At 39.6% G+C, this 22,331-nt stretch overlaps 1 protein-coding gene across 3 annotated transcripts; it reads right to left on the bottom strand.

Annotated features, from left to right (window-relative positions):
* Nucleotides 1–9: 9 nt before the first annotated feature.
* On the bottom strand, nt 10–22,130 carry LOC4333727 (protein SABRE). Of its 3 annotated transcripts, XM_015775147.3 has the most exons (22): nt 21,894–22,130; nt 20,176–20,287; nt 18,937–19,194; nt 16,960–17,225; nt 16,526–16,748; nt 15,428–15,601; nt 15,270–15,347; nt 14,938–15,189; nt 12,551–14,617; nt 9,433–11,278; nt 9,181–9,281; nt 8,220–8,576; nt 7,956–8,074; nt 6,218–6,470; nt 4,843–5,067; nt 4,221–4,354; nt 4,027–4,108; nt 3,284–3,382; nt 3,018–3,197; nt 1,862–2,209; nt 1,605–1,772; nt 10–877 (listed from the first exon to the last, which is right to left on the bottom strand). In XM_015775147.3, the coding sequence occupies exons 1-22, from the start codon at nt 21,962–21,964 to the stop codon at nt 401–403; spliced, it is 7,890 nt and encodes a 2,629-aa protein (XP_015630633.1). In that variant the 5' UTR covers nt 21,965–22,130; the 3' UTR covers nt 10–400. The 3 variants fall into 3 exon arrangements, with proteins under 3 accessions (XP_015630633.1, XP_015630636.2, XP_015630637.1); XM_015775150.3 differs by lacking the exons at nt 18,937–19,194; nt 20,176–20,287; nt 21,894–22,130 and adding an exon at nt 17,641–17,932; XM_015775151.2 differs by lacking the exons at nt 16,960–17,225; nt 18,937–19,194; nt 20,176–20,287; nt 21,894–22,130 and having other exon boundaries at nt 15,428–15,596; nt 16,526–16,674.
* Between the last annotated feature and the right edge of the window lie 201 nt (nt 22,131–22,331).

Below are 22,331 nucleotides of genomic sequence, written 5' to 3'. Positions count from 1 at the left end.
CCATACATATGTTCAAATGAAGAGACCTCTTATTTAACTTATACGAAGGCCATTCAACTAGTTACGAGAAGATGTCTAGCTACAACAATACATCACATTTTTCTCTGCATGCTAGCTGCTACATTGGATTGTTGGCTACAGCTCGATACAACTTCCTCACCCTACTATATATATACATATACAAGGCCGAGGAATCCAAGACAACACCTGAATAGCTCCTTCAGGGTTGGAACGGAACGACCGATATATTATCACTTCACTGGCCAATGAGCTCTACTAACAAAGCCTCCACTCCAGCACCGTGCATGTGGAATGGTTACATCTTATCCACCAAACACACAAGTTGACAGCAATTAGCAGCTCCTGATGACCAAGAATCTGATCTACTCTCATTGCTTCTCTACTCATGGAAATCCTCGTAAGGTGACTCTGATGATGAGTCCGAGTCGCTTTGATATGGCGTTGTTTCGCGTGGACTAGATGGCAGTGAATCTTGCAATGTCAGGCCTGTGTTCTTCTGCCCCCTGGGACGGAGCTTTCTTGTATGTCTCCGTAAGAGCTTCTTAGTGATTGTAAGCTGTCTAGCAAAAGGGAATTCGCCATCGCTGTCACTCCATTCGTCATGGCATTCATTGTCTCCATCTCCACGCACAGTCCGTAGCACAAACGCCTTTGCTTTACGGCGCTGTGAATTAAAGAGCCCTCTAATTGATGTGACAAATCCATCCCCTGCGCCTTCACCCGGCCTCTTCAGCCATGACACAGGAAACTGATCGGGCTTTCCGTGATGGTCACCGTCACTGTCACTTAAATTCAGATCATGATCAGGAACAGCTCCATCATGTGTTTCCCGATTGTGGGCCTTAAACTTCTTAACCTGCTTAGAACCCAGTCCAAACACAGTACATCAGTAACCGTTGACATGAAGTAAAGTAAAAATGGAGAAACGTTTTAAAAAACTGGAAGGTACTTGTGATATCCACTTATCCAGAGTAACTTTGTCAATTGAGCTATGGGAAACTCAAGCATAATTTAAATATATAATCATGATAAGTGGTTATGTTGCAGGGAATTTAAGGAAAGGATGGGTCTATGCGACACCACCGATTGTATTCCTAAATTAGTTTAGCAAAATGATCAAGTAAAGCTAGTATTCAGAAATATTGTATCTATTAATTCCCTTGATTTGCATATTCATGAAAGATGTCACGAAAGCACAACCGTTTCACATTGAGGGACAAAAGGGCAATTTGTTATGTTAACAGGCCACAATTTAGTGTTAGGCAGAAAACGCCGATGCGATACCTAGTATGTCACAGGTATTGAAATGCAGCACCCATCGCAACAGACATAGCTAAATTCGTATGAGAAATGTTAAAACATAGCAAGCATAAAAACATGGGCTTACTATTGATCAGAGTACAGATTCAAAACTTAGATCCAATTTCGGAGCACTAACTAGAGATCTAGAACGCAAAGCTTGCTTTTGAGAATAAAACATACATGAAAGTGATGCATATGTGAGTGCAGAATCTGTAGCAGCTGATCAATGCTAGTATAGCTTTTATACCAATTTAAAGACAAGGAACACTCAGAATACTTGCCTGCATTCCAGCCATCGACTTCAAGACACTCCAGATGATATGTTTTTTGACTCTTGAGAATAGTCTCCTCCATGTACCAGTAAAGTCTTCGCGGTGGAAAGTATCCATAAGCAGCCTTAGGTCACTAATTGCAAGCCTTGATCCCTCATATGTTACAATAAGTTCAACCTACAATGCGACCAAATCGGAAGGCAATGTCATACAGTAGTAGTTGCTAAACAACATATCCAGATGCAATGATACAGAAATATATTAACCTGACTAATCTTGATGTCATGAAATTCAATCAACTTCCGAGCTCTTGTCCTTTTTTCATCATGAGATTTTCCAACTTTCTTTTCATCTTGAGATAAACGAACAGACTTGGTGGGCTTTGAATCTTTAGTTCTACTCCTGAACATCTCAGCAGCTGCAACCGAGTTATCTGCCATAAAGTTGTTGGTGTCTCTTGAGGAAACATTCGAATTGACCAGCGATACCACATTATTATTTGTGATACTATCAACTGCACTTTCCTCCAAAGTCATTTCAAATGAAGATGTCCGTCGCAACTCTGGATGTGAACCACATACCACGTTGGACTTTAGAGACTGCAATTTGGATACCTGCACAACGTTGAAGCACTGCATGTTGTTACATTTAGTCTTCATCATGCGTTTATAACACAGTGAAGGTCCATCATCCATGTAATGCAGCTCTAACTAGGGATGTACTGAGGTCACTTCATAGGTACCCATTGACCCATTCTAGCTCAACTAAATTAACTAAAACTCACTTTTCCTGGTCCATAGAATTTACTCCCTGTAGTAGTTCATTTAGCTAAACTAGAATGGGACAATGGGTACCCATATAGTGACCTGTGCCAATCCCTACTCCCTAGCTTCAATCTAATTATTACTTCCTGTAAAAGGAGAAAATAGGGGTGATGGTAAGTTCTACACCCAAACCCCGTAGGACTTTCTGTGGTTATATATGTGGACTGTAAGTGTTTTTTGGGTAGGGAGCAGGCAAATTGATGTCATGTCATCATGTAAACAACTTTAGATGTGTGGACAATTATATTTTACATTGTTATCATCCAACGACTCACGAGCGATATTTGACAGATGAGTGCGAGGCTGATGATGGTCTGGGCCATATGAGAAAAAAAAAGGAGCTATTGATGAGTTTGTAAATAACATTTGAATTGAAACTACAGGTTACTCAAGTCACTTTTCGCATTCAGTTACAAATTTTAAATAAAATATTTGGCCAGAATTCCATATTCCTGTGGCTGTATGCAGTGGGAAGAATACTGGTCTGCCCGGAAACTGAAACCCAAGTTCCAATCAAAACCCCATAGTCCAATTGGCCCAGTGAACACATATTAGTCTCACATAGGGGAGCATCATAATATTTTCTTAAGTGAATCACCTGTGAATTGTCGCTGCCTTGCCAACTGGAGACATTTGTTGAAGTGGATACGTTTATACCTGACCTTCCAGGAAGCTCATGCTCTCTCACAGAATAGCTAGTAGAAGCAACAGCATCAGCACCAGTAGATATTCTTCTAGCTCTTCTGGCTCCCGTTGATGTTGAAACCCTCCAAACTTCCTTTCTCCCAACAAAAGTATATCAGAGATGATGAGTGGACGAAGACAAGATGTAGGGAATGTGAGAGAGCATGATTTCTGGCTTACCTGACGCCTTTGTGAATCATCTTCCTCAGGAAAGAAATAATCCCACATCATTCTGTACATTGTTTCGGACAGATAAATTTTCAGTGGATGTATCTCCACCTGCAAAGTTCAAGAGTAAATAGAACAAATGACTAGTCAGTAGCAGTACACAGATCATTTTACATTGCTGGCCCCATAAGGAACACAGGAATTTCACAGAGAACAGTTCAATTTCCACAGAAAACAATTAAGTTCCCTGCATTCCAAACAAAGACTTGGCTTCCAGCAGAACAATGGAATGCTGTAGATCTTATAGCTATGTAATAACTGAAAACCAGCATAATATTACTGCATGTAATAACTGAAAACCAGAATAAAATTATTGCAACCAACAGTCCAACATTAAATACTCCTATTACACACAAAAGAGTCAGTGTGGCATGCGTGCAGTCAAATCATTTTAATATTGAGTATGAACATCAGAGAACTGAAACCCATATGTACGCATTGCAAAAAGAAAAATTGGTGATCACAAGTTGCATTTGGGAAGAGCCTAACAGTTATTTTGTGATAGCATGTAGAAACAACGCTTCTTCATAGCAATCGAAAGAAAAAAAATAGTCAATGAAATGAATAATGAATGAAATAGCATGATAAGTACTATAACTTTTCACACCAATTTTAATTGGTTTTACCAGGGGGCAAAAATAATGAATGAAATACATAAAGTCACAAATTGGCCATTTGTTTCAAGTCAAGGCAACCTGAAAGAGCTCAAAGAGATCAACTGGAGAATTTCCATCCTTCGGAGCGCCTTGCCTCAAGTCAACACGGAGCATGACACCTCTGTAAGTAGAACTCAGTTAATAGTCTTCACTGGAATCCCATTTCATGAAAGAATTCATTCACAACCAGAAGAAGCAAGTGAACAGAATGCGAGACGTTTACTGGTCCTTACTTTTCAGGAGGAGTGTTCCACGCAGACAACAATGTAGCACATTTGGCATTGGATATACAATTCCTCACTTCAAAGCATTTAGTTGTAAATCGACCAACACCAATGTCTTTGTAATCCCGATCAAAATCAAAAACCTGAAAAGGGAAAAAGGATCATGGTTGAACCACAACAGCAGTTATAGGTGGAAATGTGGTTCTAGAAGCGTAATGATAAAACATTTCTTTTTAGAGAATACACAGGAGAACTGCACGTCTTTGCATTAAGAGGAGAAAAACAGTTACAACCGGGCTTTCGCCCCCAGGATACAAACGAGACTTCTCCCCCAGGATCAACCGACCAAGTATCCCTACGACCTATGGGCCGCCAATGGCACTCCTGCTAGTGTCCAAACTACCGCATCATCCATGATAACTGACACTAGCTTTCTCAAATCCCTGAACACGTCACTGAATACATGGTTGTTATGTGTTCCTTCCACAGCATACAGCCACAATTATAAACACCAATTACAGCAAAAATAAAAGGTAAACTCACGGTAAACTAAAATGCTAAAGAACAGAAATATTAAAAATGAAAAGACAGGAAAATGCAAGATAATTATTCTACTAAAGGTTGAACATACCATTTCGCTGATCTCAGCTTCAGCAAATGTGTTCCCATCAGCGATCATGCTCCATACAACCTTGCTAATTTTCATAGAAATTCGTTTGGCACAAGAAGGAGTTTTGTTCTTTTCTTTCTCCATCAAGCGTAGCTGTGCAGCTTTCTGCAATGCTTTCCTTAATGTTGAAGATGCAGATTTTCGAGACTTTTTAAGGTTTTCAAGATCTCTCTTCAATCTTTCCACCTGATTAATATCAATTAAACACTATAAGAAAACTCATTAAGAATGGCAAAATATGACGGATATTCGACCTGCTGTTTTCATACTAAGAGGGACAAATAATTGATTCCAATAATATACACTACTAAAAGAAAATGTTTACATACATAGTCTGACTACATGTATAAAAGACACTCTCTATTCTTCTTGTTTATAAGCAGTAAATTACTTCTTTTTTTATCCAAAATAAGAGTGTTAATCAGTTGATGTGTGTATGGAGACTTGTATACTCCCTCCGTCCCAAATTATAGGGCACCCTCTTTTTAAAGCAAATCAAACTCAGTAACTTTTGACTAATAATCATACTAACCATATCTATGTTAAGTATTATGCATGTTATATTACTAGATTCATATTTTGAAAATACTTTCATGTGATGCTAATTTCATATTAATTTAGAATATAACATGGAATAAATTAATAGTCAAAGTATGTCATTGAAGACTGTAACAAAAATATAGGCCTCATAATTTGGGACAGAGGAGTATTATACACAGTATCTATGTTGGTCACAAGGAAATTACTCCCAACAGTCACAAAAACACGCTATTTTGGTATTTTAGGCATACATCGAGACAATTGTTCAAAAACTTCGAGCATCAATATCATTTAAGGCATTTAGATTTGATCCATGAAGTTTATACACGTGGGTTCATCAAAAAGTATTTCCACAATGTTATAAGTTTATCAGGTTTTACAAATATAATAATTATTATGATAGAAATTACTGGTCAACATTGCATTTTGGAGACTCTGCTGATATCCAAAACATGTTTTCGTGACTGAAGAGAGCATAATTTTAGACTTGTTTCCAGAAGTCCCTTGTGTCATCGCTATAATACTCCCTCCCTTCCAAAATATAAGCATTTCTGGGAGCTTTAGCAGAAATCAAGGTTGAGGTGAGAAATGATTGTGATTGGTTGAGATGAGGAAGTAGGTGGAGAAATGCTTATATTGTGGTACTAATTTTGATCCTAGAAATGCTTTATATTTTGGACAGAAGGGATAGCTCTTATTAACAGTGTTTTGGAAACAAAATCATAATGTAGTTTACAGAAAATTATGATTTCATAAAAAACATTAATTTCATTACAGGCTAAAGTGAAATGTTTACCAGTAAAGATTTTCCACTGTTGATCATCCATAAACAATCATCCCTTTCAACTGAAAGGAAGTTGCTAGTATGATTGTTACCAGTTCCCATGAGGGACCTTATATCGTCCAGTAGTAGTTTCCTCTCCCTCTCCTTCTGCTCAAGGCTAATTTTCGCAAGCTCCACCTCTTCTACTCCATCAGGAACCACCTCATCAGCCTCTTCTTCAACATCTTCATCATCTGATGAATATTGTAGACTGTTTTTCCGAGGCCTATCCAGGAAGATTAATGAGGATTAAGGATGAATTACAACTAGTTCAATATGTGTTGTTCCAGTACAGATGGTTATGTGAGAACATTTCACAAGAAGGTTGTAAGGGCACAAGAGAGATAAATGGACATTACCAAAAACATATTTTGATCTAAACAAGACAACTGCCAGCGATGCGCAGATCCATGTGCAGAAAAAAAATTAAATTACGCGTACACACAGTGTTAGATGCTTCTGTAGACAAGGCAACATTTATTTGATTAAGGGTTGCCCCCTGTGTAACAAAAGACAGCGATTTATCAAAATAAGTATTTGCTTGCAGGTTATCAAAGTTGTTAGGGTGGTCTGAATTTGCCAACCAACCCTTTTAATTTAAGGGGTGGGGTGTTGAAGGAGGAGGATGGGTAACAATGATAACTCACATATGATCCAACAGTTTCATACTTGTATGTAACAGGATCATCACGATCTCGACTCCCATCCCGCCTTACACTCCTACCCTTACCCTTCCCATCCTCACAGTGGCGGAGCCAGAAATATTTTTGAGCCCAGGCAAACTTCAAATAACTAGTATTTGCTATAGAAATTTTATCATCAATATTAAAATTTAATGGAGTTTTTACCGGCAGGCGGTGGCTTCACCACTGCATCCTCATCTGTAGCAACACAGAATGGCCAGAGAGTTCATATGAAACAAGTCAAAGGAACGGACAAGATTCAACTCACACCTAAAAGTAAATAGTCATTCTCAGCTAAAAGAAAATCATTATACACAGCTAACAAATTCGCACTGACAATTTCAGTGGGCTGTTGTGTCAAGCATGTCCGATGCCATTCTAGATTCTACACAAAATATGCTGCGTGGACCTGAACCACCCCAAAAGTTTGGTGACCACAAAGCAATTCTCTTATCAAAATTGAAAATATACACCTAGGAGTTGTAACATGAACAGCCATTAAAAGTTAATATACATAAAACAAATTAACTATTTTATGAGAAAAGACCCAATAATTGATGTAATAAACCATAGTCATACTCCATAATGCAACAATCTAGAAATAAACAGAAACTCCATCAAAGTGCGATCTTTTATGCAAGTCAATTCCAGTTCAGTTCCAGTCAGCAATTTACAAATGTTTGGCAACTATGTGAAATCGAACAATATGTGAATTACAGTTTCACTTGGAAGTTGGAACACGCCTTTTCTAGTTTACAAAATATCAACTCAGGCATGAAACCAAAAAATAAGCCAACACAATTTCAGTTGTTAAAATAGCAACCAAAATTCCAAATAATGTCTGTAGAGAGCTTGTGTTAACTCTAGAATATTATCCCTGTTCTGGTAAATTGACTTCCCAACCGAGTAAAATTTCATAAATCCTTGGAAGTTGTTGGTATTTAATGACAAAATAACATAGGCAACAAACTTAAGTGCTTCAGCATTGGATAAAAAGAAGAAATTCATGAGCCTAAAAGAAATCTCACTTGGGGAGTCTTGCAAAAAGGAGATTGGTAAGCACATCTAGCATAACTTGAAACTGGCGCGAAGTCATTGTTGCAGTGATGTTTGGAGAATTAAAAATTAGCTCCTTCAGTGGCTTAACCTGGGCCATATAATATGACATTAATTAATCAGTAAGACAAAATCACATGATGCATTTAGCCATTTACTTTTATAGACTGCAGCCAATTGAAACTCATAGCTCTTGGGGTTGGCTCATAAGCTTGAACATGTCTCGGTAGCTTTACCTTCAAATCTGCAGTTCCTCCTTTGTGCCTAGTGTAACGGAAGTACATCTCGCAAGGCATAAATACTCTCTCTAACAAGGCACCTGTGCGCTTTAATTTCTCGGAACTACCAAGAATCCGCGGAAGCCATTGCAGGCCAGCACCTGGGTCCACATCAGTCGGTGCAACATGAGCTTGAACATCTTCAAGAAGCACTGAGTAATCAGCCCTTTGCCAGGTCATTTCAGGTTGTAGCTCAGGAATTTGTATACTGCTTGCCCCCAGTGCTTGCTCTAGCATTTCTTTCCCAACATGAACAACTGAATGAAACGAACGAGCCAGCACACGCCCACTGGCTGCAGCAAGTAGAAACCTACCCTGGTGCATACAGAAAATAGTTTTACTTCCAAAGACATAATCGTTTGTTTGTAGCAATAATACCGTAATCCACATGAACCTTTTACATAACGATCAACTTCATAAGTCTTTTCCCTAGAGCCACACAAAAGGAGGGAATATAAAGGATAAATGAGCATATATGCATGCATAGAAACTGGGAGCCCAAAGTAGAAGCTAAATAAAGGCTCAAAGAGATATAACCTATTTGAGGGGGAAAACAATCAGCCCTGACAGCGCCTATTTGAGAAAAAAAAATGCTTGACACAAGCCGATGTGTGGTTTAGTCATTTGCATAGCTAATCATGCTTGGGAAACCCCGTTTTCTAATGTGAAATACTAACATGTAAAAACGCACATACAGCACAAGATTGGAGATGAAATATTGTATCTTAAAATACAGAGGATTAAATAAAAGGATCAAATGCAGATTCACTTAGAATCAGCCAAAATTGCAGCACACAAAAACTTGCAACAAAACACATGATTATTATTCTTCATCATTAGTTACACAGACAGAATAATTTACAATAGAAAATCATCAAATGAGAAATTAAAAGCAACACATTTCTTAAGAATCACTTACATTGGCTTCTTCAGAATGTAGGTTGAATTGGGGTTTAATAACATTAACCATGAATTGGAGATTCCCTCCCTTATCTGAATCATCAAAAAGGCCATGCTTCCCTGCCACATTACCATACATATTAGGATTGAATCCAAAGGTGACAGAAATATGTAACAATTTTAGTTTTCAAATAGCTCAAGTGCACAAATAATATAAGTTAAACCTGTAACTTGCAGTCACAGCATGAAAATATCTAGCTAAGAAGCATACCGGCAATATCATAGGATAAATTGGCTTTACTATGTAATGGGGAAGTAGAACCCAGAGCCTCAACATGTTGCCCTGAAGGAGAACCAACATGGACAGAAGAGGTAGCATCTTGAGTTAGTTTAGAACCCTCAGTAGTTTGCCTTTGCTCAATCATCTTCCTTTGAACATATTGCCGCGACGGAGAGGGTTTTGGAGGCTCAAATGCTTTGGAAATTCCTCCAACCCATGACCAAACTGCGTCTCGGTTCTCAATAGTCCATAAAAGTCTAAGGCCATAGACAAAAATGCGCTGACAATTGTCTGCTAGCACCACATTGAAGCCATCATCATCATCACTAGGCTCAGAAAGAGTGTGGTCACTTTCACTTCCATTCTCAAACTCAGATCTAACATATGTTATCTCAAGATTCCTACCAGCATCCTGCCATTCCATAAGTCTTGCAGGATCTGCCTTACGAGATTGTCTTCTTATTGTGAAATAATCACAAGATAAGAGGAAGCCATCCTCATGTTTATCCTGGAAATTGCCCATGTTGCCTTTATTATGAATAACCTTTCCTAGTTGTGTATTTGTTTTCAAGTTGGATACAGTTTCAGCTGAAGACAGGTTTATGTCTCGCATGATATAAACTTCTGGCTTGTAAAGGTCAAGACCACGGTAAACAAGATCCAAAGATTCACGCTTACAATCAAATGTGTATTTCTGTTTGCCCCGACTGTAACATAACTCATACTTCAACCTTGACATTTTAAAGGTCAAGCCATTAGCAGGATCATCCTCAGTTAAGGTTGCATCATCCTCAGTTAAGGTTGCATGTCTTATGCAACAGGGAGTAGCATCAACACGGAAAAAGAACTCGACCAAAACTTTATCCAGTGAGAGGTTACCAGATCTAGCAGCTCGAGGAATTTTGTAGCGAGGCCATCTCGAAAACGAACGCAGTTTGTGAGGAGGGCTATAATTTAAGCTCCACCACTTGAAAACCCAAGCAAGGTCATGGGCTCCCAGATTCATGGTAGGGAATTCAACATTAGCCAGTTTGGAATGATTATCAGAGATGGCTCCACATTGCATTGAACTATTTCCATAACTGGGAGATAATGCGTCATTATCGTATTGTACTTGCAAAGGTTTGAGGGAGAAGTTCCACCTAAGCGAGAGATAAGTGGATCGAAATGGATCATAAACTTTCTTCCTTGGCTCACCCTCAATGGGGAGCGCATGCAAATAATGATTCAATGGATTGCCAGATTCACACTGCCAATCAATAACAACATTAAGGGAGAAGAAAGGAGCATAGATAAAAGGTCTGGGCACACCAGGTGGAACTTTTAATGTGCAGTTCTTCATCATACTTGCTAAGCTACTGATATACATCTTGAATTCCTTTGCAGAAACATCTACATGCCCATCAGTTTGCTGGATCTCCATGTATTCGGAAACAATTTGGAGCCTGTCCACCTTCTCATAAGGATTTGTTGTTGCCAGGAACTTCCATGTGGTCTCATTGAAATACAAAACTATCTTTCCATGGATGTAATATCTCATGTCATCCCACCATGGCAAGCTGCGCTCCTTTTTAGGTGGTTGGTTTGTTGGGCCAGAATCTTTTACTCTGGTGCTAAGATTAACCCTCCTTAGGGCTATTTGAAATGCATAACTTATGTCAGCAAAAGATGGTTCATAACCAACACCAAAGGAAATCTCCCCCCTCTGGAAATAAATAGGTAAATTTGAGTACATTTTAATTGCTGGTGTGGTACCACTGGCAGAACGTAGCATCATGACCTTGTGCCATCTTCCAACATATACATTCTGCTGTATTTGGGGTTGAAAACATGTTGCCTGGAAGTGGACACAATGAGAAACTCATAACTGAAGAAACTCGTATCCAAATATGTAGCAATTAAGTATAACTAAGTAGCAGTTTTTCCAGTAACTATTCCATTTCAGCATGTATTTGCAGAGATAAAACTTCTAGCAATGGGTTCGGTTTGTCTTCATATAAATAATATGCCATCTATAATACTGCCTTAGAAGGAAATAAATTAATGTGATACATTATCTGTGCCATAAAGTTTAGTCACTGGCTATTGCACACAGAAAAACAAAGGTAATAATGAAAGGAACAAGTTTGTTTCTCCGTCCCTCAGTTGTTGACTCAGCTTAGTTTTCATCAGTAAATAACATAATTACTGTTATCCAATGGATACTGTCCCCATGTTTTGTCAGATGCATTTAGATCATAAAACGGAAGTCAGCTGAGGAGCTAGCGGTCAACATGCATAGTAAAGGACTTGAAAACATAATGTAGAAACAAAAGGAACAACATATCTGTGTACCATGAAATTATTATCAAAGTTCAAAATCCCTACTGTAACCATCAACAGCAAATTACAAGAAACCCAAGGAGACACCATATTCAAAAGCCAATTCGTTTTTCATTTCAAACTTGAAAATTTTAAATTTAGTTTCAGTTTCTGTTCCCACCAGCACGGCAGCAACCAACCTTGACAAGACAAGGAATGGTTTTTCAATTGGAAGTTGCAATTAAATTTCAGTTAGTACTGGACTACGTTGCCTAGATCACTCCCACAAGGAGATATGAATTTTAGGTGAAGAAATATAGATGGGTATCTTTTACTTCCTCCGTCCCAAAATAAGTTGATTTCAACTTTCTTACCTACCATAGGCCCACAAATCAAGAAGTTTTATCCCTTTAACACCCCACACCTGCCCACCCACCGATACTACTTTTCTAATAATAATGGGCACCTTGGTAATATTTCCTCCCTACTAAAAGTGCCTCAGGATGCAAGGGATGGTTTTATTTTGTGACAGATAAAGTGCTAACTTGGTTTATCTTAGCTTCGCTGTGCTGCCATAGGAGTATAGGACAGAAGAATTAGAAATACCAACTTAGCTCCAATGCTTAGGTATGCCTGTGTATGTGTTACACTGTCGCATGCACACACATGGTCTTATCAAAGTACAAGCATGGCACGCCAAGGAAATGAAATGGCATCAAAAGAAAGAGATATATAAAGCTATAAGCATGCATGCACAACATGGTGATACACATGTGCAACACAAAATAATGGATTTGATGGGCCTGACCTGCTGAGCAAGAATAACACGACCTTGGCATTGCCCACTGGTTGCAGAAAAGAGAGGAGAAGTATAATCTCTCAGTTGTATGACCAATGAACCTGCAAGCACAGCAATATCACTCCCATATAGCCGGGAGAATGGTATATCTTTCTCCTGACAAACAGGATCGAGCCCCTTTATGAATTCAACCATTGCAACCTCTCCACCATCTATCCTGGTCAAAGTAACATCCAGTTCAGAAGCAGAAAGTGAAAGAAGTGAAGCTCTCCGTGAACTTGGTTTGAATCCAGCTTGAAAACCCTCTGCACATGCTCCTGATCCTTCTGCATGTACCATTTTCTGACAAGCCGTATAATAAGATTGAAAAGCTTGCTTATGGATTTCGTCCCGCAATTTTTGAAGAGCTGCAGTGTCATGCATGTCAACCTCAATGCCATCATAGAGAAGTTTCTCCTTGGAACTGCAATTATTAGGATCTACACTTCCTGATATAGCCTCTTCAAGAAATTTCAACCTAACTCCCAATTCACAGACTTTGTTCCTCATCAAATGATAATGTTCATCAAGCCAACCTTGAATGGGTTCCTCCTCTATTTCTGCTGTCAGTTTACGTAACACAAACTTTACAGATCCAAAGCTGGTGGTGCCAGACTTAACCTTTCTTGGGTTTTCTTTGCCGTCAGGAAACAGCATAGTTTTCTTGGCAGCAGAGATAAGCTTTAGGGCACGAATCATATCTTCAACAGCATCCTCTATAGCACGCAATGGCAGCCTATAAGGCATGCAGATATGGACATCTAACCCTTGAACAACCCAATCTCTTTTGGATGATGACTCAACCTTTGCATCAAGCAAACTACTGGTGCCAAAAGGAATACATGAGATTTGTATTCGCGTGCTCTTCATTATTCTGGCACCATTAAGACTGAGACAAAGGCCTTCAGACAGTACACCTATCATAATATTTTCAGTAAAAATAGATTGTATATGCATGTTTGCTTCAACACCGTCTGCAAGCTCAGCAGATACTCTGAGCACCTCCACATCAACAGCAAAAATCGACCCTCTTTTGTCAGACTTCTGAGGTTTTCCTGGACCAGTAGATATACTACCAGGTCCATTCTCACAGATATCGCCAACTTCAGCATTGATTGGCTTGTTATTATGTAGGAAATACTTGATGCGGATGAAGGTCTCGAGTATTGCTAAATGCGCATCAGGCTCCCATCTGAGATTAATGTCTGTTGCCCTAAAGAGGGAACAAGCAGGAACATCTGGAAGGCCACCTGATCGGCGAACAATTTTAGCATTCTGCATATCTAGCAGTGTCACTTTGACACTAGAGCTAAGATCCTCCTCATAGATTGCCTTCACCCGTTCCAGTTCAGCTTCTGTTGACCTTTTCTCCTTGTTTATACACACAGAGAGATGAGAAATAGCTACAGATGCAGAGAACATCAAGTTACGAGACCTGCCTGGTAGTTCTGATGTTATACTTGCCAGACGAGGTGTGCCATCAGCAGACACGCTAATAACTACTTGACCACCTTGAGATCCATAATTGACACGCTTTGGATCAGCGACAGGCATATTTACTACATTTGCATCACCACAGTAAGTAATTGACAATTTCTGTACGCTTAATTTCAAAATTTCCACACCTTTTTTTCTCCTTTTCTCTCTATGCTCCAAATTTTTCTCTTTTGAACTTCCACGAGAGGATGCAAGACTCTTAAATAGAGTCCTAAAGGTCATCAAATTAAGCACAACAGATTCCAAATGCTTGAAGCCAAATTTTACACATATGCCACTGATATCGATGGAAAATACAAGAGTAAGTCTACTAGTTTCAACCATATCTTCGATCTCAGGCCCCCTGTATCCCCAATCAAGACTTACCCGAGCAATGTGCATTAAGGAACCAGAGTAGGTGTCAACACCAAATACGTTCCCCTTTAAAAATTCTTTGTATTCATCTTGCATATGCACTTGCAATTCACCAAGCTCTGTGTGTATCTGAATACCCTTGCTTGCAATGTTATTTGCATACAGATGAGATGATTGGGAACAGATCTGGGAAATGAAAGAAGAATCAAACCAAAAGGAAGATAATACTCATTGGTTAAAGAATTAAAATAATTGTAAACAATAAGCTTAGGAAATTAAATGGTAACTTATCTAAGCAAGTAAGCTTAGAGGAATCTTATAACCTACTGTGTAACATAAGAGCTATTAACAGAAAGTAAAAGATAAAGAAGTGATAACAAAATGGTGTTTGTAAAAAACAATTTTCATCCCTCCATAAAATTGTCTGTTGGGTATGCCAACTCTAGTACACTATCACTGTTACGGAGAATAGTTCTTACTCTTGGTATTGAATGGAAACAACTTACATGGTACAAAACCAATCCATTAAGATTGTAAAGCATTACGGACATTTCAGGAGCAGAAACTGTACAGGTCCACATAATTAGCTTGATCTCTTTTGTTTGAGAAATTCCTCGATGAGAGTTCTCCTTTGAAATCTTCATTCCTTTGCTTTTCAGATAATGAAGACGCATCCATGGCATCAATCTGCTTAACATAAGATTGCACTGTGTACCACCAAGCTTGGCATCGATCTCAGCTCTGATTGGAAGAAATGGCTGGAAGAAAATAATATTTTATAGCTATCAAAGACAAAAACAGTTGCCAAATTATCAACCCAAGAATATAGAATTCTTACATCAACAGGAATATCCAAAGAAGCTCCAGCTGCAACTTTAAGCACTTCCAACAGAGAACTAGAGCCTTCTCTCACCAACTGAAAAGTAAACAGTTCCGAATAAAGATTAGAAAATGGTAGTATAACATGGGAATTAGATAAAGCACTAAGAGATGTACATGAATTTCACTGAGATCAATTTGAACATCAAAATGAGGTGTGGCTTCCTCTAGATCATCCTGTGGCACGGTCTTTGCACTAGTAAAGTGGATCCCCATTATATTGTTATCAACACTAAGTCCTTCACCCAGGTGTGTGAACTTCACATCAAGCTTCGGCACACTGAAGCTAATCTTCCAAATAACAAATAAAATATTTAGCAAAACTTTTCAGGCACAGAGAAAGACATAGTTAGACAACAGCAAAAGGGGCTACAGAAATATAATTCAAACTGCTTAAAGAATGCTAGTATATTCGATGATTTCAACTGTCAATAGAAGAACTGTGTGGTTTAGATTTACATATTGGAGAACATCAGACAAAGTAACGAACTAATTTAAAACAAATTCATCAGCTAAACCAATGATTCCAGCAAGACCCAGCACATTTTTGCCAGCGATTAACGAACTTAAGAACCTCCTGCCTAGTCTTCACATACTCCTCCAAAACATCAGCACGACATCCATATCAAGCATGTTTAACTTCTTTTTTAAAAAAAGGCTTTAAGTGGATTTTTCAAAACTCAAAAAACTAGAATAGTGTTTGGCAAACAACAAAAACTGCTGTTTTTGTTGCACCCAAACAAGTCAGTTTTATATTCAACAGTACCCATGTAGAATTTGAAACCATGGCACTGTCTAGAAACTCTAGAAGTACAACGTACCCAAACAGGCCCTAGGTATTTATAAGATTACAGGAATCATGCCAATATTTCCAAGCCCTCTCTTCACTGATGACTTATTACTTTCTTTCCTAAAATTTTCCAAGAGGAAATAATGAAATATACTGCTAATAGTAAGAAATGATTTCAACGAAATAGTCTTTAATAGACCGCAAATACTAGCATGGTAATGAGGCTAGAAATGCTTTAGAAAGAAAAGCAAATACATGAGTTAAGAGTACAGGTGAACTTCCAAATGACATCCAACAAAAAGCACAGGTTGCAAGCACAAAATGAAGTTACTGCAGCAAATGAATTAACACCCCCCCCCCAACCCACCCCCGCGCGCGCGCAGATAGTAACAAATATTCACTTCAAATTCTCAGTAATAGCAAACCTTATCCGGAAATGCAAGGATCTGTTTCTTCAATGATGGTAGAATGGATTTGCTTTTTGATGTTTGGTTCATTGCTGAAGCATCCAGGGAAGCATCTCCACCATTTTCAGAGCCACTAAAACCCTCTGGCTTTGTGTGTTTCTTGTGAAAGAGTCTTTCATCAATGTTGGCAGTAATAACCCCACATTTCACTTCGAGGTTAACTATTTTGACACCCCTCTCCCTGCCAGCCACTAATAATTAGTAATTACTAAATACAAGGATAAAAATTAAGTAATGTGAAGCTTTAAATATGGTAGTTGTACAACACGTAGATCAGACAGAAATTTCTTGGTGCTTTGAACAAATAAGTAAACCCAGAACATTGCTGTTGTTTCATTTGTAGGCACAAGCTGAACCAAAATACATCAGCTACCAAAAGAAAAGGGACTTACTTTTCATGGCCAAAGTCACAAGTAACGAACAAATCTTCACAAACAAATGGAGCAACAACTTTCTCTGAATTAGCTAGAGATATTTGATCAGACTGGAAAGCATCAAGCTGATTACAGTTGCCCAGCGGATCAGCAGTCAACCCCAAATCTCCATAGTGTACATTCAAAGGTACAAGATGTAACTTAACACCAAGAATATGATTAGGTCCAGCAATTTTAAATGTGTCCACCTTTAACTCTTTAATGTCAACAGCACCACTTGGTACCTACATTATTGAGGTCAAACAAAGAGAAATCATAAGTAGCAGAATGGACCAGTAAGAAAATGCACCATTTCATATGTAGAATGCTTGAGCGGCAAAAATATATCCAGCAACATAGTTGGATTGCGCCTGCTGCTGATATGCTTTTGTGGAAAAGATTTACATATAGAAGACAGATCACCAGAAACACTGTTAATTAGACAGCTACTGTGGTGACTCATGCACATGAATCTGGGTTTAGCAGCTCAAAGCTCCAAAAAAACTTATTAGATCATTACTTCTTTTTTTTTTGGTAACTCCATGTTCTTGCTAAACAATCTTGTGCTAAAAGAACATAGAAGCATGTTTAAAGAGCCACTGAAAAGAATCCTGAAAGTAATACAGGAATACAACTACCATTAGAACTCTTGGACCCCACCTTTTCAGACCCTGAAAAAACTGCCCAATACATTCTCACTTCCATGTCACTCATGCTTTCCTTTGAGCTCAATCCTTGCTGACATGACATCTCCCAACTACTACCTTTGACATCCACGACAATCAAGTTAAACATCCAAATCTTCGTTGTCCAATGCAATAAGGATACAATACGGATCAGGTCAAAAGGTCCAAAGTCCAAACTCAGACCACTGCTGCTCGCTGACAGACAGATAATTTGCCAGAGCACTTCACCTATCCAAGGGCCTCTAGACATCTGTATGTATCAAGCAAGCTTGCAGTTTTTCCTTTTCCAGGTTTATCAGCCCCATGCTATTTGCCTCCTACTAACTCTGTTCCAAAATAACTACATTTCTAGCCATTGGGATTCAAATTAGCATGGAGGGATAAAGACCAAAGTGATAGAAAAGTATACGGTGGGTAGGCAAGGGGTATTGATGGGATAAAAACTCCTCAATGTGCAGAACGAGGGTAGGTAAGGGGATAGAAGTGAACTTATTTTGAGACAAATGGTAGAGGGTAGAAATGAACTTATTTTGGGATAGAGGGAGTAGTAGTTAAACCCATGACCCTCTGCATACCTCCTAGCAGACTCTACAAACATATGCCTATTCTTGTTAGCCTGATAATGTTATTCAAAGCAAATCCTATATGGTCCCCAGGGGGTCACTAACTATGAAGCACTGATACTCCTCTAATTCAGCTATATATATCAAAGAAATTTGGGTTATCTTATACTTGAAGTAAGAAGAGAATGAGTGATCTTCCACAGTACCATGGGATACAGTCCTGATACATCAAGGCCCTATAATGGCCTGTAGCACTCACCCTACCATATCCTTTAGGGCCTCTACATGTGCACCTCCCACTAAAAAGCTCACTGACATGGGAGAAAAAATAGGCAGCAACGACTTAAAAATTCACATCTGCCTACAGGGACGATGAGCAATGTCACTCTAGAATCAGTAGATAACAGTGCTCTAGATCCCAGTGTGGCTCCCCTTTATTTCCCTCTAATAAAGGACCACAAGGACCACAAGGACCCAACTTCAGAATCAACCAACAATTAAGATCATTCCACTTCAGAATTTTTGAACAGAGTAAAGCAATAAAAAGGTAATCTAACCATCCAATCTTGCTAGCATTACTTTCACAAGAAAATTTAAACACTTTAAACATGTTAGTATGGGTATGGCAACATTTAGGGGGGAGAGAAGTTGCATCTCAAGGTGGATCAAAATTTTGGAGATAAGAAATTACCAAGACAAGGTGTTACCTTGATCAGCAGATCTGTCACAGATATTGACAAAAGTCTAGCCATGCTTGAAGTTACTAACCATTTTCCTTTTCCTGTGGAACGCGACTTTCCTGGCTTGCTTAATTTTTTTCCTTGTGAAGATCTTGTTACAATTTCAAGATCATTTATTAGTAACTGTAGCTTTGGGTCTTTGGATATGAAACCAAAACTTAATTTGACCAATGACTTGCGGAAACTTAGCTTTATTTCACCAATTGAAATAGATTCAAGAGAACCCTGAGAGGAAGAATTAGGACATTGTTAAGTGTAGATATAAAATAGCAAAAAGAATAAAATTTCAGAGGAAAATATACAATCAGAGGTCTGATTTTGGTTTCTCAACTCTTTATAGATCAAACAAACACCCTCAAAACTTTATGTCCCCCAACTATGCTAATAAGTCCAAGAATGGCTGCATTGGAAGATTTTGGGTGGCGTGGCTGCCACATCATAATTATTCGCCACAACCTTTTCCATGCTGTCATCCTGACTCCATATGTCAGACCCTTCTCTTTTACTCTTGTCTCCACGTGGGGTACAAATTGACTGGAAGTCTGGAATGAAACATGTCCGCTAACATGGGAAAATTGATGATACGGGATCCACATCACCAAAAAAACAGCCATAAAAACAGATATGGACAAGTTCGCTATCATTTTTAATAGTTGGGGGTCCTAGGTAAAGAATTGACATGCAAAACAACTCCTCTGTTGCAAACTTCCAATACTGTTTTAGTTAAAAAAGGAATAAAAAATAAATGGACTACAAGTTTAAGGTAATACAGGCATCCACCTTCCTAACATCCATGCTATTTATTTTCATGCTTAAGAGTTCCTAGGATATAGTAAGACGTTGTTGACATTATTTTGCAGTAGCTAATGAGCTAATCAGAACCTTTGTATCAGAAGGCAAATGCAATTTAAGGAGTCAAGTGGTATCAAGCAACAGAGCCACAATGCGAGCAAAGAATTGTCCAATTAGCTGTACATAGCACAAAGGTGGAAACCACTAGATAGTAACAGCTGCTTCAAAAGTGCAAGAAAGCAATGACAAAGACGCAACAGAGTAATAAAAGGAGTAGCACCATACTATAATTAAAAAAATTATATAAATGAACTAGTGAAGATTATTCAAATTAAAAATGAACTGACAACCAAGGGCAGAAAATCATGGACTTCTAAAACCAGGTCACATGGTAGCATAAGATGAAAGACAAACCTTGGAGAATTTTATTGTTACATCACGCAAGCAGTTGAACCCAGCAACTCGGAACCCAACAGAGGCATGTAGTACACGGCTCAAGAACCAAGCTAATAATCGCGATGCAAATCTGTGAAGAATGCAAACACAGATCAATCTTGAGCAGACTTCACTGAATATTTTTGGTAGAAAACAGCATAAGATGAAATAAATGTGATAGGACATCTGAATTTGATTGGCATCGCTTGATCTTAGGAACTAGGACACCTCAATATCACATTTCTCTACTTTCCAAATGCTTGCTTCCTTAGTGTGAGATTGGTGCCAAAATTATATCTTGTCGTTATGTTGGAATGAGATGCTGAACTTCCACTAAGTCATTGGCCACTCCAAAAGAATCAGCTAGAATTCATAAATGCTTCTGTCATCTACTCCCTCCATCCCAAAAGAAGCCCAATTCTAGGGATGAATCTGGACACATGAATTGGACTTTTTTTGGGACGGAGGGAGTAGACTGTAAATAGCTGCTGACAGTGCATCCATTATTGAGGATACCAGTACAGAAAGCAAGAGAGAAAGCTTGTTGCACGGTATTGCGGTGCAAAGCAGCCAGCAGTCCAACGCCATGACTATGATTGTAACAAAATTGCCACAAACAACAATGCCCAAATTTTATCATCATTCGATCCATTGCATAGCAAAAGATATTACACCCTCTGACTCAAAATATAAGTTGTTTTAGCCTTCTCAGCTCTTCTCAAAATATAAGTCACCCTAGAACTTCATCACGCTTTTGGCTCTTTACTAACTCCTTTGGCGTTGTTAAGTAAGTGCTACAGCCCTCATGCATAAATGACTTGTCTTTTACAATGCAGGTATAAATTGAAGGGCAGCAAGGTCTTTTATCTACTTTCTTAATTCTTGTTCGCAAGTCCAAACGACTTAAATTTTGTGTAGGAAGAAAAACTAAGCATACCAAAACATCGTGCCAGTACTAGTGAGAACCATAAATGGAACAACAACTAGATCAAAGATACCAAGCCTTATTGAAATAAATCGCATGGGCATGGCATATTAGTTATTACTAGTAACTCAGATTGTTGATATACAGCCAACTGGCAGAAACATATAGAAACTCAAATTTTGTTCAGTTGGAAAACATAACTCCATGTTGAAGTATCTCCGATGCAGGAAAGGACAAAAGCACCTAAGGCAAACTCATGTGGCCAGAATGCAGGCAGTAAAGTTGAACCAAATGAGACCAACCATAGAGCCCACCAGTGCTTCGAGCCTACCGATCAAAGCTCACTATGATCCGGACTACTCAGCGCATTTGCTGCTCCGTCCCGAATGGCAAAGATGGCCATGATCCCAAACAAGCCATCTAACATCAAGACTCGATGACTTCACCACCACAAAATCCCCCCTCAAAACCCAAACAACGAATCTCCTAGCCAACCCGACCCCCTAAGAGACTCTCTACTGCTGCCGCTGCTTCTGCTTCTGCTGGAATAGCAGCAGAATCAACGCCCGGAGAGGCTCAATTCACCACCACACGAAACTCGAAATCGAACTACCCAAGCAAACCACCACGAACCAAATGCGTGATCCATACACCCACCCCCGACAAAATTCCCCAACCCCCGAAACGGCAGCCGCGCCCGCGGGATCCCCCACCCCCCACACCCCCACCTCTACCGGAGTTGCGGGTTCCAGCGGTGAGAGAAGCGGCTTACGTGAAGACGACCCATCCGACGACGGAGACAGCGAGGAAGACCGAGAAGAACTTGACCGGCGACGACGCCATCCCCGCCCCCGCCCCTCCCCGCCCCGCCCTTGACGGGATCCGCGGTCAGGCCGCCCGGATCCGGGGCGGCGCCATGGATGGGAGGAGAGGAGCGCGATCGCTCGAGGGGAGTCGCGTGGAGACGAGACGAGACGAGGGGAGCTGCCTTGGGGAATGCGCCGTGGTCAGAGAGGGAGGGGAGGAGGAGTAGGGTACTAGCGCCTGCGCTGCCGCCGCTGCTGCCTGCGCTGCGTGCGTAGTGCGTACGGAGGGAGTAGTAGCGTGATGGCCTTTTGGGGGCTTTTCGGCCTCGTGACTTTCCAGGAGGAGGCACGGTCCAAAGCGAGCCGACGGCCAGCGTGGACCCCTTTTTTTTTCTTTTCTTTTT

This window comes from Oryza sativa, chromosome 3 (assembly GCF_034140825.1).
Source record: "Oryza sativa Japonica Group chromosome 3, ASM3414082v1".
In the NCBI taxonomy this organism is placed as follows: domain Eukaryota; kingdom Viridiplantae; phylum Streptophyta; class Magnoliopsida; order Poales; family Poaceae; genus Oryza; species Oryza sativa.
The sequence above is the reverse complement of the archived record's forward strand: the minus strand, read 5'-3'. Positions and strand labels throughout refer to the sequence as shown.